General features: G+C 50.4%; 1 protein-coding gene across 3 annotated transcripts in view; it reads right to left on the bottom strand.

The window, feature by feature from the left end:
* Positions 1 to 15864, bottom strand: part of TACC2 (transforming acidic coiled-coil containing protein 2) — a 265537-nt gene that overhangs the window by 96793 nt on the left and 152880 nt on the right. The window contains exon 4 of one of the 3 annotated variants that reach the window (XM_025396295.1): positions 13135 to 13269. The exons of the other annotated variants lie outside the window; for them this stretch is intronic. Coding sequence (XP_025252080.1) covers positions 13135 to 13269 — 135 coding nt within the window. The remainder of the gene's footprint in view (positions 1 to 13134; positions 13270 to 15864) is intronic. 3 annotated transcript variants of the gene reach the window in all.

Here is a 15864-nt window from a genome sequence, read left to right as displayed (position 1 = left end):
TTAGTCTCCTGAGTACCTGGGACCACAGGCATGTGCCACCATGCCTGGCTAATTTTTTGTAATTTTTGTAGAGATGTGGTCTCACTATGTTGCTTAAGCTGGTCTTGAACTCCTGGGCTCAAGTGATCCACCCACCTTCTCCTCCCAAAGTGCTGGGACTACAGACGTGAGACACTGCACCCAGTCATGTCCTCACAAGTCTGGTCTTTGGCAGTGTCTTGCTGATTGAAGGAGCAAATATACAGTGCCAACAACCAGAAAGCAAAACTGCAAACCTGGAAGAAGGAGGAGGATGTCATGGAGTCAATTAAAGTGACACCAGAGAATTTCTCAAAACCTACCCCAAAGCTATGAGAAAAGGCAGCTGGCACAGTCAGACCTGTGAGCAACTGAAGAAGAGAAACTCAGCCAGGATGAGGACAGAAGGTGGCTTCAAAGAGAGAGCGTGAAGATGAAAGAAACTCAGAACTGTTTACGAAAGAGTGACCCTGTTGCTTAAGCTGAAGTCAGGTGTGAAGTGAAGAATATGCAGCATTGAAAATCTGGCAAAAACAAAACAAAAACAAAAACAAAACATCTGCCCAAATCCTTTGTTCATTCTAAGCATTAACATGTGGTTACCATTAAAATCTACATTTTGTTAAATAGAAAATAAAATCATTTTCATAATTTTTCATTTCTTTTCAGAGTGAAGCCTTAAAAACGTTTTTTGTACTACTGGCTGGGCACGGTGGCTCACGCCTGTAATCCCAGCACTTTGGGAGGCCAAGGTGGGTAGATCACGAGGTCAGGAGATCGAGACCATCCTGGCTAACATGGTGAAACCCCATCTCTACTGAAAATACAAAAAATTAGTCGGGCGAGGTGGCGGGCACCTGTAGTCCCAGCTACTCGGGAGGCTGAGGCAGGAGAATGGCGTGAACCCGGGAGGCGGAGCTTGCAGTGAGCCGAGATTGCACCACAGTACTCCAGCCTGGGTGACAGACTGAGACTCCGTCTCAAAAACAAAATGAAAAAAAAGTTTTTCCCACTATTACCATAAAACTTTTGATTTATTAAGCGGACTCATTTTAAGTGGCCTTTCTCAGTTAACAGTTTCCTTCAGAAAACCAGATGTCCTTCCTGTAACTACCTTTATAAACTGGGTTTAAGATCACAGGCGAAAATCAAGAGGGTGGCCCACAGCAGACACGTGGCCAAATAAAATCTCAACCTCTAAAGTTCAGGCTACTACTTCGAAGTAAAGCCCAGTTCCATTCTAAACCTGGGAAGATAGAGCCAACACTCTCACCTAAGCCAGGTGACTACATCTGTCTAGGATCAAAAACATAACCAGTGGTATACATCTTTCTTCTCGGGAAACTATTTCCAGGAAGAACAGAAAATTCAGTAAGCACCACAAAAATATTCTGGTTCTTGTTTAAAGAGGCTTAATATTGCATTTGGTTTGAATGTTGATGTGTTAATCCACTGAGTTCCTCTACAGTTTAAAGTCACTGGTTTTAGAGGCTACTTTGTACTAGGAATTTAAAGGCCTTTTAAGGAAAACATTTGGGTGTAAACAGAGACGGGGTCTCCCAGCTGCCAAAATCAACAGCAAAGCTGGTTTCTGAGTCCAGACTGGAGAAGCAGGTTGGGAAGGGCGGATCTGCGCCTCTGTGGTGGGAGGGGCTCCCCTCAGTGGCCCAGTGGTGGAGATGCTTCCAAGATGAAAGTACAGAAAGCAAATGCAGAATCTCCACGCCTCTCCGTCCTTCCCTCATTTTGAGCAGAGACAGCGGCTACCTGTGACTGCCCTGGGGTGAATTTGCAGCATCTGGGGTAAATTTCTTCCCATGCCTGCCGGCAGCAGTCGAGACAGACCTGGCATAGGGCTGCCCTACTTGTGAGCCAGGCAGCAAAAACCAGGCGCTGAGGATCAGAACTGCTGACTCAAGGCTCCATGAAGGAACAGAAATCCAGAAAGCCAGGACAGAAATAGCATCCATGAGCATCTATTGATAGCATAAAGTCCGTGGGCAGAGTAAGTGAATGAGCGTGTCCGCGTGGGTTGGTGTGTGTGCGCCTGCATGTGTGTTAGCAAGCCCTAAAAATATTTCCCTTTTTCCATAACCATCTGAGAGGCCCTGTCGGTATAATTCCCTCTACATCCTGCCTAACTGTGGCCAGCTGCAATTAATATATAATTGTGTCTGAAGATAAGAGATTGTTTTTCCTAAATTCTCAGATCTTTAGCAGTTGATGTGTACATGGGAAGAAAATCTTCCTGTGACAACAGACTGACCAAATTCCTGCTTCATCTTTGCTGAGCTGAGGAATTGTTGTGAGAGAGAGCAGGACACAGGCATGACAAGGTTTTCTAATAGCTTGCAGAGGCTACTAGGCATCAGTTTGGCAAAAAATAAATGCATGGCATATTTACATATTTTTCTGCATCTCTTTAAACTATTACACCAGGAAGACATGAAGGGTTGCTACTTCGCATAAGCATTTCCCCTGTGCAGTGACTGCCTGCCTCGGAACCTACCTGTACCTATGATCTTAAACCCACTTTATACACACCCATGCCCCAGTATGTGACGGCTCCTTTGTCCTAGCAGCAGCAAGTTTGGCTCCAAGAGGGAGCCTGGCCCGGCATCAGGCCCTTGGAAGCCCTCAATAACTATGGGGGTATGAATGGAGAAATGGGTAGACAGAGCTGTACTTGCAGACACAGAGGAGAAAGGCAACCATCCAAACTGTTTCCAGCTGAGGCCAGGGCTGAAGGCAACTCAAGGAGGTCCTCCCCAGGATGAGCCCTTCCAGGGCTGCAAAGAGACCCCAGGTACCACATGCAGAGCCCAGAGCCGGTTCCCCAGTCTCCCTGACCTCAACAATCTCCCTAGCGGCAGATCTTGTTTGTTTTTGTGATTGGGGGGCCAGGGGGAGGAAGACAGGTTGGGTGCTCGGCAATAAGGTTTGAATTAAACTCTCTTCCTCAGCCACTTAGGTCAAAAAGATGAATAGAAAGCAAGGGACATTTTTCACTCACTGGCATCCTTAAGCTGACCCTGACAAGTTATTAGGCCTCTGTGCTTCCGTTTTCTCATCTGTGCAAGGAAAATAATAACAGTTCCTCTTCCATGACATGGAGGTTGCAAGGTTTAAATGAGATAATATGTGAAAAAGCCCGAGGTACTGCAGTGCCAGGCATACAACAAGTGCTCAATACATGTTTAGCTGTGGCTGCTGCTGTGGCTGTTTTGTGAAAAAACAAGAAATCACGCTGGCCCAAGGAGGACTTGGTGTCCCTGCTTCACTGACTCTCACAGCATCTCTGAGACCCCAGGCCCTAGGTCTTCAATCAGGCAGAGGAGTTAGAGGCTGGAGGGCTCCCTGGAGGAGTCCACAGATATGAGAGGACCCAACCCAAATGGTTCCCGCCACAGCTTTGGCCTCAGAGCTTGGGACCTCAGCCAGTGTTCCGACTTTGCTGGGCTTCAGTTGTCCCATCTATAAAATGGGCACAGTAAGAATATCTCCCTGACAGGGCTGTTACACACATTAAATGAGATGAAATATGTATCAGGCCAGGCGCTATGGCTCATGCCTGTAATCCCAGCACTTTGGGAGGTGGGAGGACCACCTAATGTCAGGAGTTTGAGACCAGCTAGGCCAACATGGTGAAACTCTGTCTTTACTAAAAATACAAAACTGAGCCAGGCGTGGTGACCTACACCTGTAATCCCACCTACTCAAGATGCTGAGGCAGGAGAATCGCCTGAACCCATGAGGCAGAGGCTGCAGTAAGCCGAGATCACACCACTGCACTCCAGCCTGGGAGACAGAGCAAGTGAGACTCCGTCTCAAAAAAAAAAAGAAAGAAATATATATCAAATGCATGGCTCTCAGTGCCTGGTACATAGAAAGTACTCAATAAAGGCCAGATGTCATCACAAAAAGGAAGTAAGAAAACTACAGCCACTCTGTGATGCTCCAGGGAGAACCTGAAACCCAATCCCAGCCAGAGCCTATTACGTTGCTCTCCATCCTTTCTCCACAAGGTCCCAGCTCCCACCCTGAGTCCTGCCAAACAGCGCTGCAACAGTCAGTGTTCCGGCCACAGACAGTGAGGATGCAGGATGGCTCAGCCCACTTCCCCAACTACGTCAGTCTGGACAGATGTCTCAGGCTGTGTTGGCAGAGGCACTGCAGGTACCACGTGCCAACCTCGGGACAAGCTGCCTCCTCTTGGAAATGAAGCAGGGACAATGCACCAGGAAATCATATCATCAAGTCAGCCATGTCAACACGCGTTTATGGAATGGAATAGAGTATCACTGCAGCCCACCAAGTAAGGGACGTTCCATGTCAATCATGGACACACATGGGGTCAGTACATGTGTACTGGCCACAATGTTAAGCTTCTCCCTGTGGTTTCAGCAAAGCCACTCTGGCCAGGCTGCAGGTCCTCCAACCTGGAAGACTTCCCCCTTTCATTTTTGTTTGCTTATTTCTTTTTGTTGTTGTTCTTTGATCTTCCATCGCTCTTTAAGAAATCATTCTGATTTTGTTCATCGGCTTTCAGCCCCATTATCTAAACCCAAGAAAGGCAGGCAGGACCCTGTAATTCTTTCTGCAAAGCCAGGAAATGATGCTCAGTGAGATAGTATTTAGACAGAGATGGGAGCAGGGACACCAAGGTGGGGCACAAGGTGGGCAAGTCATCCCCAAAGAGCCACCATCCCTTGCCTCTTAGCCCAGGAGAATACTCCAAGGTCTCCATGTTTGGTGGAACCACATGGGGAATTACACCCCTCGCCCTGGGCCCCAGCCTTGGGCAGTAAGGGGAGGAAATGCTGGTGCCAAGCCCGAAGCCCTGGGCAACTTGTCCCACCGAGCCCCTGCCCAGCCACAGACCAGCCTGGGAGTAGTCATCTCTGCAGTGTCACCCTCAGACATAGTGTGGCCCACACTGCAGGGTCACCACTGTATCCCCAGCACCTGCCTTCAACCTTGCACAGAGCAAATGCTCAATCAATGTTGGTGAATGGATGAATGCAAGGCACAAAGACAGACCCAGGTCCCCTCCATCCCCATGGCCACTGCTTTAATTCAGGCCACCACTGTCTCCCACCTGGACCACAGTAACAACTTCCACAAGGCCCTCTGACCTCTGGCCTCTCCTGCACCCACCCTCCTCCTCACCACCAGAGGTATTTCCCCAAAGTAAATTCCACCCTGACTCTCCCCTGCTTGAAAAGAGAAGACATGTTTCTTTGCACTTCTTGGGCACCAGCAAACTCCCCAGTCCAGCTGCAGGCCCCTCTAAATCTGAGGACTATGGCCACCTTGGCTGTTCACCCTGCTGCTCTGTCCGAGACTGCTGTACCTCCCTCCAGTCCCTTCAGTTCCTCCCTGACCTGTTGCCTGAATCTGCCGGGCCTCGCCACACCCCAAGCTTTGGCACATTTGGTTCCTCTTCCCTGAAGCACTTTTGCCCTTCTTTACTCTCAGCAAACACCTAGTCATGTTGTAAAACTCAGTGGTGATGCTGCCTCCTCTGGGAAGCCCTCCCAACTTCTCCAGGCAGAGTCAGGTGCTCCCTTCTCTTGAGGTCTTTTGTTCTCAGCTCTGTTGGAGATTTTATCATGTTGTATTATGCTAAGTTTATCATGTTGTATTTTTCTGTTTCCAGAACAGCTGTCTGTCTGCTTCCTTTTCCCCATCACTGCTGGGAGCAGGGGGAATGTGAATTCAGTGCCTCCTACTTGTCAAACACTGAGCTACATTCTTCATGTATATTTACTACTCACAATAACCCCCGAGAGGTGGGTACCACTAGCCCCACCTTAAAGATGGGTAAACCAAGGCTCAGAGTAGTCAAGTAACTTACGCCACATCACACAGCTGGTAAATAGGCATGTCTTTCCAACTTCATGCTCCTTCCCCTGCGCCACATTCTGAAGAGTCCGTGGCACAGAATCAACCGGGATGTATCTGCTGAGACGCTGGCTGGCAGGATCAAAAAAATGCAAACAAAGCAGAAGAGAGAACCGAGGAATACTGCATGACTCCACCCAGACTCCAGTGCTCAGCAGGGCCTTCTCCTGCCAGCCAAGTGTTAAAGAAACTGACTCATCAACACGGGGCGGCACTCCGGCAAGGTGGAGTCCCGAGCCACACATGCTCGTACCATATCCCACCCCACCCCACCTCCCTGGGCCCTGTGTCCCTTGGTTGGGGGGTCTATTTCTCTACCTCCTTTGGGGCACTCTGTGACCGGCCGTCTCCTGGTCACCCCTCTTTCTGCACCTCCACTGGGTCTGAGGGCTCGAGAGTACGCATTTGGCTTGGAAGGAACGCAGCCTCCTGGAGTGCAAGCACCTAAACCATCAAGTGGCAGCCGAGGGCCGTCCCTGGGCAGCCGTGCTGGGGGAGGAGGGTGGGCTCCTGGCCTCAGCTGCCCCTATTCAGGGCAAGAAGGGACCCCACACTGCCTTGGAACCTTCCACCCAGCAGTGCTGTGCTGAGCGTGTCCAGCCGCGCTCTCAGACTCCTGCCCATATGTTCCTCCCTGAGCCCCACTTCGGGGCGGGATCCCCTTCCCAGCTGCTCTAGGGGCCGTGGGACTGCAGCCCAGATGGCGTCACAAGCTGAAGCTTTGCAGCTTCTCCCAGCTGTGCCCCTAGAGTAGGGCCAAGGAGCCCCGCTGCTGACGGCTCTCCTTCCCCTCCCCTACCAGAAGAAGGAAAAGAACTGCAGACCTGGGCCCACAGGACTGAGGAGGCCAGTCTAACTGACGCCCTCTGCTCCTGCTCCTCAGGCTGAAGCCGGCCGGCGGGCCCAGCGCCCGCTCCGCTGCAGCTCACATTACGGAGACTGGGCAGGCGCCGGGATACCACTGATGCCCCCGCGCGTCTCACCGGCCGGTAACGTGGCTCAGGGTAGTTATGCTGTCTGCCCTGGACCCAGTGGGCCTTAGAAGCAAAAGAACAATGGAAACTTGACCTGCGTAACGAAGGAATGATGCCACGAGGGCCCAGTTTGGTCAGCGCAGAATCTAATCCCCAGAGACCCTCAGCCCAACAACCCAGCCCCTTTCCCTCGTGAGGTCAAGAGGCTCATCCGCACCCCGCCTACAAGGCACAGTGCCGCGCCGGGGAGCGGGCTGGGAGCGGGCTGGCGAACTGGCTCCAGAGCGAAGATGCATCAGGTTTTCCAAAGGGCTGACTTCTCTAACTCGGGTGGAGGGAATGGGGAGGTTTCTGCCCTTCCCCTCCTGCGCAGGAAAAACTCTCGGGTCTTGGAGAAGTGTTGACAGAGGAAAGGGAGCAATTCGGGGCAGGCTGCCGAGGGCGGGTGGTGCCGGGAGTGTGGGGGCACCTCACAGGAAAGCCGGAAGAGCCAAGGCCGCAGCCGACACAGGCTGCAGCTCAGGGCAGCATTTTCTCAAGGGGTGTCTGCTGGGCCTCCTGCCCAGCACCAGGGATCCAGCTTCCTCCCTGCAAGAGGCTCAGCGGCTTCTCCCATCCCGTTTCTCCTGGGTCTATCCAGACAGCCCTTGGCCAGGTTTCCAAGTCACCAATTCCTAGGGGACAGCTGTCCGCAGTAGGGAGTGAGAGGCCAACTCTGAACAGAGATGGTGCTTGCGTGGGCTCACACCCACACTCACTCAGCTCATGTCCAACACAGCAGGCTCTTTGCCACAAGCCCCCAGAGGTCAGCTGTGGCTGCCTTGGTGAGGTTAGGGCTTTCAGCTTGTATTCCTGCAAATTCTTATCATCAGACCCCTCGCCTGACTTCAGCCTCGTACTGCTCTCCAAAGAGCTGATAGCTCTGGAAAAGTCAGGGTGACCTGCTGACCCCACAAGGCCTCAGGCTACACTGGAGGGGAAAGGAAGGCCCATCAGAATTGTGGTCACTGCAGCAATGGTCTCCCTCCCAGGCAGGGTTGGGAGGCAGAGACTTGAAGCTCTCTCTCCTTCCCAGAACCTCGCTTTTCTCCCTAAGTCACATCTGTTTTCCCCAAGGCCTATAGCCTAATGATTACCAATCAGAGTGGGGGCAGGGGAGTGTGAAAACTCCTGGAGAAAAGCCATTTGCACTGGAAATGTGGGATTGTGTCATCGTTTCCACAGCAGCCGTGAGAAGCAGGAAGAGGCAGCAGGAAGTCACCCAGCATGTCTGCAAGAACAGAGCATCTGTCGATTCTGTAATAAGATGTGCCCTGGGCTTTCTTTGTCAATCCACCAGGTCTCACTGCCTCGCTGCTCCCCTCCAAGCCCAGAGAGAGAAGACAAAGCCACAGAGTGGTGGGCACTGCAGCTGCCTGTGCCTAACACCCAGAAGGCACACTGGCTCCAACAGGAGATGCCCGGCTAGAGACGGGAACCCATGGAGGATGTATTTCCAAATCAGGAGTCCAACCAGGACCTCAAATTCTGACCCAGGGCTGGGCATGGTGGCTCACGCCTACAATCCCAGCAGTTTGGGAGGCTGAGGCGGTCGGATCACCTGAGGTCAGGAGTTCAAGACCAGCCTGGCCAACATGGTGAAACCCCATCTCTACTAAAAATACAAAAATTAGCCAGGTGTGGTGGCGGGTGCCTGTAATCCCAGCTACTCAGCAGGCTGAGGCAGGAGAATTGCTTGAACCCGGGTGGTGGAAGTTGCAGTGAGAAGAGATCACGCCACTGCACTCCAGCCTGGGCTACAAGAGCGAAACTCCGCCTTAAAAAAAAAAAAAAAAATTCTGGCTCAGGCTGGGTGAATAACGACTTCCATTTCAGTGAAATGAAATGTTCAAGCTAACATTTTTGAAACTTGCTTTGAAAACCTCCAGGAACTCATCCAAAGGGAAAAAAACACGGTTTATTGGATCCCTGGACCCAGGCCATGGCCCCATGGTTGAAAGCAGCTGTGGAGAGAGTTGAGGTGGAGATTACACTGAAGGTGATGGAACCACAGCTGTTAGGGAGCCCCAGGAAATGCGAGCCTCAATCCTGAAACCACTCCTGTCTTGGCAGGCAGCTAGCCAGGTCTTTAACAATGCAGATCCGATCATATCACTGTACTGCCTTGGGGCTTCTGGACGCTCTTAAAAGAAAGCCCACAGAGCCCATGACCGAAGCTGCTACGATCAGACCAATGAAATAACGTAGTGTTGGATTATAACCCAAAGAATAAAATGAATATCCAGGAGTCCACGCAGATATAAATACATGATTGAATCAATAAATAAATGAAGGAGAAGAGACAAATCTCCTGCACAGAAAAACTCTAAATAACTCTGTAGATGTTCTGCCCTAACAGAGGAGGAGCGCAACTCTCCACCCTTTAAGTGTGCACATAGTGACTTCCTTCCACAGACTACAGCACAGAAAGGGGAGGAAAAAAGGAACTTGGTGGGGCGCAGTGGCTCACGCCTGTAATCCCAGCACTGTGGGAGGCCGAGGCGGGCCGATCACTTGAGGTCAGGAGTTTGAGACCAGCCTAGCCAACATGGTGAAACCTTGACTCCACTAAAAATACATTATCCAGGCGTGGTGGCGGGAGCCTGTAATCCCAGCTACTCAGGCGGCTGAGGCAGGAGAATCGCTTGAGCCTCTGGGGTGGAGGTTGCAGTGAATGAAGATTGCACCACTGCACTCCTGCCCGGGTGACAGAGTGAGACTCTGTCTCAGAAAAAAAAAAAAAAAAAAGTAACTTTACAGTGGAGACACTCAACAAACATGACCTCAGCCAAGCAACTGAGGTCAATGTCAGCAGTGATATGTCATGTTGATGGTATGTACCCTTGATAGGATGTGATGAAAATGACACTTGATCTCTGTTATTCCTCCCAAAATCCACAGGCCCAGTCCAATCATGAGAAAAGCATCAGACAAATTCCAATAGTGGGCATCTTACTAAATACCTGACCAGAACTCAAAACTTTCAAGGTCATCAAAAACAAGGCAAGTCTAAGAAGAAACTGCCACAGCCAAGAGGCACCTACAGAAACAAAATGGAAATGTGGTGTCCTGGATGGGATCCTGAAACAGAAAAAGGGCATTAGGGAAAAACTAAGAAAACATGAATAAACTATTGTCTTAGTCCACTTTCTGTTGCTTATAGCAGAATACCTGAAACTGGATAACTTATAAAGAAAAGTAGTTGTTTTCTTACAGTTATGGAGTCTGAGAAGTCAAAGGTCAAGGGGCTGCATCTGGTGAGGGCCTTCTTGCTAGTGGGGCTCTACAGAGTCTGGAGGTGGTTCAGGGCATCCTATAACAAGGGGGCTGAGTACGCTAGCTCAGGTCTTTTTTCCTCTTCTTATAAAGCCACCAGTCCCACTCCCATGATAACTCAGCAATCCATTAATTCATGAATGGATTAACCCATTCATGAGTGCAGAGCCACATAAGCCAATCACCTCTTAAAGGTCTCACCTCTCAATACTGCCATATTGGGGGTTAAGTTTCAGCATGAGTTTTGGAAGTGACCAATACTCAAACCATAGCAACTATAGACTTCAGTTATTATAATAAAGATGTTATCAATATATCAATAACTTTTTTTTTTGAGATGGACCTCAGGGTTCATGCACGTACTGTTCCTCCCCAGCAATATCTATTCTCTTCTCAGTATCTTCAGCAACCCCCAGCCCAGCCCACGCATAAACCCACAAAGCTTAAGCTCTCAGTCGCTTCCCTGGGAAGCCATCCTCAGCTACCCAGACTAAGTGAGGTTGTGCGTCGCATCCACCCAGGGTGCTGCACTTCTCCCCAGTAACTGATTGTTCCGTGTCTATCTTCCAGCACTGGATGCTCCTTGAGGGCAGGATGGTGCCTGTCTTCCGGACCTCTGAGTCCTGTCCCTAGCACAGTGATTGGCCGAGGGTAATCCCAAGTTCATGTTGTTGAATGCTCAGATGTGTAAAGGAATGAGATTCAGAAGCAACCCACACAGCGGGCTCCAGGGCTAAAGGTGAGATCGCCCAGTGTGCCCTCTATGACAGGTTGAGAGCCGTGAGCCCATCTGACCTCTGGAAAGAAAAACAGAGAGCAAATGGGTACCACTTGTGTCTGCTGGTGCCAGGAGGCACCAGAGATGCTCTCTGACCCTAAGACTGCATCAGCTTAAAAGGTCTGGAAGTTGAAATGTTTATTTTATATTTCATCAAAAACCTACTCTAGCCCTTGGATAAGTTCTTTTTTTAAAAAAAAAAAAAAAAAAAAAAAAGAGGTATAACTTACATATCAAAAAATAGCAAAATTCACTCTTGTTAGGTATATAATTCCACAAAGTTTACAGAACATTTCCATCACTCCCACAAAGATCCCTTCATGCCCATTTGTAGTCAATACAAATCCCAGCCCCCAGTGCCCACTGATCTGTTTTCCATTCCTTATTGTTTTTCCTTTTCCAGAATCTCATCTAGACTGAATCATGTAGAAGGTCGTCTTTTGAGTCCAGCCTGTCTCACTTAGCCTAATACATTGAAATTCATCAATTTAGTTGCATGAATCAATAGCTTGTTGCTTTTTATGGGTAATATTCCTTGGCATAGACATACCACAATTTGTTGGTCCTTTCACCAGTGGATAGATACCTGGGTTGCTTCAAATTTGGGGCAATTATGAAGACTATATGCGTACAAGTTTTTAGGTAGACATATATTTTTATTGTTCATAGGTAAATATCTAAAAGTGAGATTGCTGGGTCATATGGTGGATTTATGTTTACCTTTATAAGACACTGAAGGGCAGAATATTTGAGAAGAGTAATTGTATTTCTTTCTCCAACACATTTTGGTTGAGCACCTACTATGTCCAAGGCAAACCCAGGGTGTTTCCCCAAACACCTGGGGATGTTCCTGCTCTCTGCTTGTGCTATCTCATCAGCAGAAGAGCAGACCTCCCAGACATTTCCTTGCCCTTGGGCCAAGAATTATGGTATAGACCAGGCACTGCAGTGGATCCAAAAGGGGTGGAACAAATGCATAACAATCTGAAGGATGGAAAGTCCCTCTGGGACTCAGGACCAACAGAGCTGCAGGGAGATGCCAGGAGATACAGGACAGAGAAGAGTTTAATGGTCTGGGTGGCATCATCCAGATAAGGCAGACTCTGGTCCAGCTCTGGGCCCCCCCTACTATTACCCAGTATTCTAGAGTATCATCTGCATGCGGCGATGTTCCCTTCCTCTGATTTCTCTACTGCTTTCGGACACTCTGCTTTGGCAGCTGTTGTCTACGCTTTGGGCAACCCTTATATTCTTGCCCTCTACCATGGCTTAGCTTTCAGCATTGTAGGAGCTTCCAGCCAGCAGGAGCTCCCTGAGGACCAAGGCCTGATGTTCTCAGCACACCCAGGTGCATTTGGCTTTCCACAAAATACTGTCCAATAATGCTCTTTAGGAGGCTTTAATGATTTATAATCAAAACCAACCGCTTGTATGGAAACAGGAGTTCCAAAGACTTGCTCTAATCATTCACTTTATGTGTCAACTTGGCTGGCCCTTTGAACCCAGATATTTGATACAACCTGTCTCAGTTTCACTGTGGAGGTATTTTTTAGATGAGATTAATATTTAAATCAGTAGATTTTGAGTCAAGCTGATTACCTGCTATAATGTGGGTGGACTTCATCATCCCATCAGTTGAAGGCCTTAAAGGAAAAAGACTGACCTCCCCCAAGGAAAAGGGAATTCTGCCAGCAGATGGCCCTCAGGCTCTGCTACATCAACTCTTCCCTACTCTCCAGCCTGCCAGCCTACCCTGCATTATTTCAGACTTGCTAGCTCCCACAGTCACATGAGCCAATCCCTTAAAATAAATCCCTCTCTCCGCATATATATACACATATAAATACACACACATATAGATCATCCATCCCTCTATCCATCCGTCCTATTGGCTCTGTTTCTCTGCAAAACCCTAACACACTCGCTCACACCATGCTTCCCACGGTGACATGAGCAGCAGGTGGGCAAGGGTAAACCTGAGATTGGCTACAGCCCAAAGGGCCAGAAAGACATGGTCTCATAGGGCCAGACGGTCACCGCCTTGTTACCATCCTAAATGCAGCTCACCCCAAGACCTAGGAGGCAGAGACCACCAAGCCCCTGCTCTCCAGGGGCAGCTGCTGTGGAGCGGGGCTTGCACAATACCTGCTGAGGTCCTTGGCCGGATCTGGGCAGGAGGGAGTAGAAGCTTCTACTCCGTCACCAGCTGGGGCAGAAGGCGAAGTTGTGTGTTCTGCAGCCGAGGGAGCAAGACCCGCACGGGCAGCAGCTGGGGAGATGCTGGGGACACAATGAGGGAATTATTCCACATGGGGCTGGGCTCATTAATGGCACATTCATCAGGCCCCACTCACCCCACCCAACCCACCCGCCCACACATGGAATGGACTCTTTAAGCCCCAACACAGGGCTCCCCAGCTTCCCCACCCAGGCCTCCACTTCTACACAGCAGGACCTGTGGCTGCAACAAAGCGGCTCCCAGGCCAGGCCCTTAAGCTCCTCCCTTCTTAGGCTCCTGCAAAACAGGGTTTCTTTAACAGAGGCAGCTCAGGTGTCCAGGACACGCTATGTGAGTTTTCTCGTTTGATTTTTGTTTAGGGGAGAGGAATTTTTTTTTTTGAGACAGTCTCGCTCTGTCGCCCAGGCTGGAGTGCAGTGGCACAATCTCGGCTCACTGCAAGCTCTGCCTCCCAGGTTCACGCCATTCTCCTGCCTCAGCCTCCCGAGTTGCTGGGACTACAGGCCCCCGCCACCACGCCCAGCTAATTTTTTGTATTTTTAGTAGAGACGGGGTTTCACCGTGTTAGCCAGGATGGTCTCAATCTCCTGACTTCATGATCCACCAGCCTTGGCCTCCCAAAGTGCTGGGATTACAGGCGTGAACCAACGCGCCCAGCCGAGGAGAGGATTTTTTTTATGATGATTTCTATTCGTTTTTGATAGGCAATAAAACTCTATGAGGTGAGAACTAAAATACAACTTTACAAATTCCCCAAGCTTTGCCCGCAGATCTCAAGGCTGAGAAAAATCCAGGGGAAAAGGCTGATGGGGTAATTCGGGAACCTGCCCCGGGACCAGTTGGGCCACCCGTGTCCTGGGGGAGGAATGAGTTTCAGAGCCGAGTGTGGCCCTCGGGCAGGGAACGAGTGCCCCCTGCTGGACAACTGGGGAACCACAGTGTGCAGGGGCCTCCGGAGGTAGCACTGGAGACCACTCCCCACGAAAGCCAAAAGGCTTAGTTAGGCACGCAGCGCAGAAGAGGTTCTAATTTTCCCCGCTGGCAAAAAGCAATGCTAGCAATGGCCTCCACAGACTAAAGCCTGGGAACAGCTTTCAGGGTGGTGCCCTCCCCGTCTCTCCAGCCATCCCTGCTCCTGTCCACAGTGGGACTGGCCAGGCTGAAGGTGTCTTGGGGTAGCCAGGTGGAATAGAAGACTCAGCACAGAGGGCCTGAAACCCAGCCTGAGGTGGTAGCTGGGGTTTGTGGCATCACAGCCCTTTCAGTGAGGGATCACTGCTTCCCTCTGGGGGTAAACACCTGCAGGGAGCTCCCAGATTGCAGGAGTCCAGGGTTCGTGGGCTTCTGGGCTGCTATGTCTGCTCGCTCCATCTTCTCGAGGTCCACCTGAGAGGCCAGCACCCTGGTCTGAAGGGCAGCTGCCATAGGCGCTCACACTACACACTGGACAGAGGACACCATCTTGCCCATAAATCTGGTCACAGCTTAGCAGATTCTGCAGGTCCAGCAGGCACCGCCCAGCCCCTCACCGTCCTGGCCTCAGAGGTCCATGAGGACAGGGGCCACATAGGATCCCAACCCTGGGCCAGGCCGCCCACAGCAGGCAGAGGGGGGGCCGCCAAGTGTCCAGCTGGCTGCAACAAGAGTGGGAGCAGAGCCAGGGCTGGAACCCACGCTGCCTGCTCCCTTGGGGCCCCACCAACAGAGAAAAACAGAGCCCAAGGAATAACGACCAAGGGAAGCCCAGAGCAGACCAATCCATGGGGGAACAAAAATTACAAGTGCTTGGAGGAAACCCAGCAAAACAGCGAAGTGGGTTTACAGATGGAGTGACTGGCCTCCTTTGTCAAACTATTATTTGTAACAATTTGGGCAGTGACTAAAATTAATTATTTCATAAAAGAATGACTCAAAATGAATAATGCAAACTACCAGGGGCATTTAAGCTCCTTAAAAGAGCTATTTTGCACTTTGGAGGCCGACGTGTACTCATAATCGGCAGATGGACCACTTACAAACACAAAACTACTAGTCTAACTTTGCTTTCTCAAGAAATCACACTGCTGTGCTCCTCCGTCCACCACACACATCCCACCAAGATTTTACTTAGTTTAATGCAAATTGAGGAAAGGTGGAATTGTTTGTGGTTCTGTGCTGTAAGGGTATTGTTTATCAAACTGCAAGGAAGGATCTGTCTTAGAAAATGGTGGCAGAGGGGAGGGGGGGGATGCTACCTTAGATATGTGGCCCACTGCTAATCACAGCAAAGCCAACTCTGCGGGCATCTGATGCAGATGCCCAAGGCTACACCTGCCCCATCTCTGAGAACACCCTGGGGCAGCACAACCAAGGCTCACTCGCCAAGCTCCCCTGCCTGCCCTTAACACCCACAGCTGCTCCTCTTCCTGAGGGGCCACCTGGCTGTTCCCTCCTCCATTCCCTGTGTTGGTCCCAACTGCCATGGCCACACCCTTCCTGCACTGGCTGGGTCCCATTAGCCAAAGGCACCAAACAAGTGTGACTCAACAGCTCATTTAAGAAAGGCGCCCCCCTCCTTCCACCGCCTGTTGGCTCATACCCAGGGGCCGAGGAGGTCACGCTCCCACCAGGAAACACTCAGTGACTCACCATCCAAG

Source organism: Theropithecus gelada, chromosome 9 (genome assembly GCF_003255815.1).
Source record: "Theropithecus gelada isolate Dixy chromosome 9, Tgel_1.0, whole genome shotgun sequence".
NCBI lineage: Eukaryota > Metazoa > Chordata > Mammalia > Primates > Cercopithecidae > Theropithecus > Theropithecus gelada.
The sequence above is the reverse complement of the archived record's forward strand: the minus strand, read 5'-3'. Positions and strand labels throughout refer to the sequence as shown.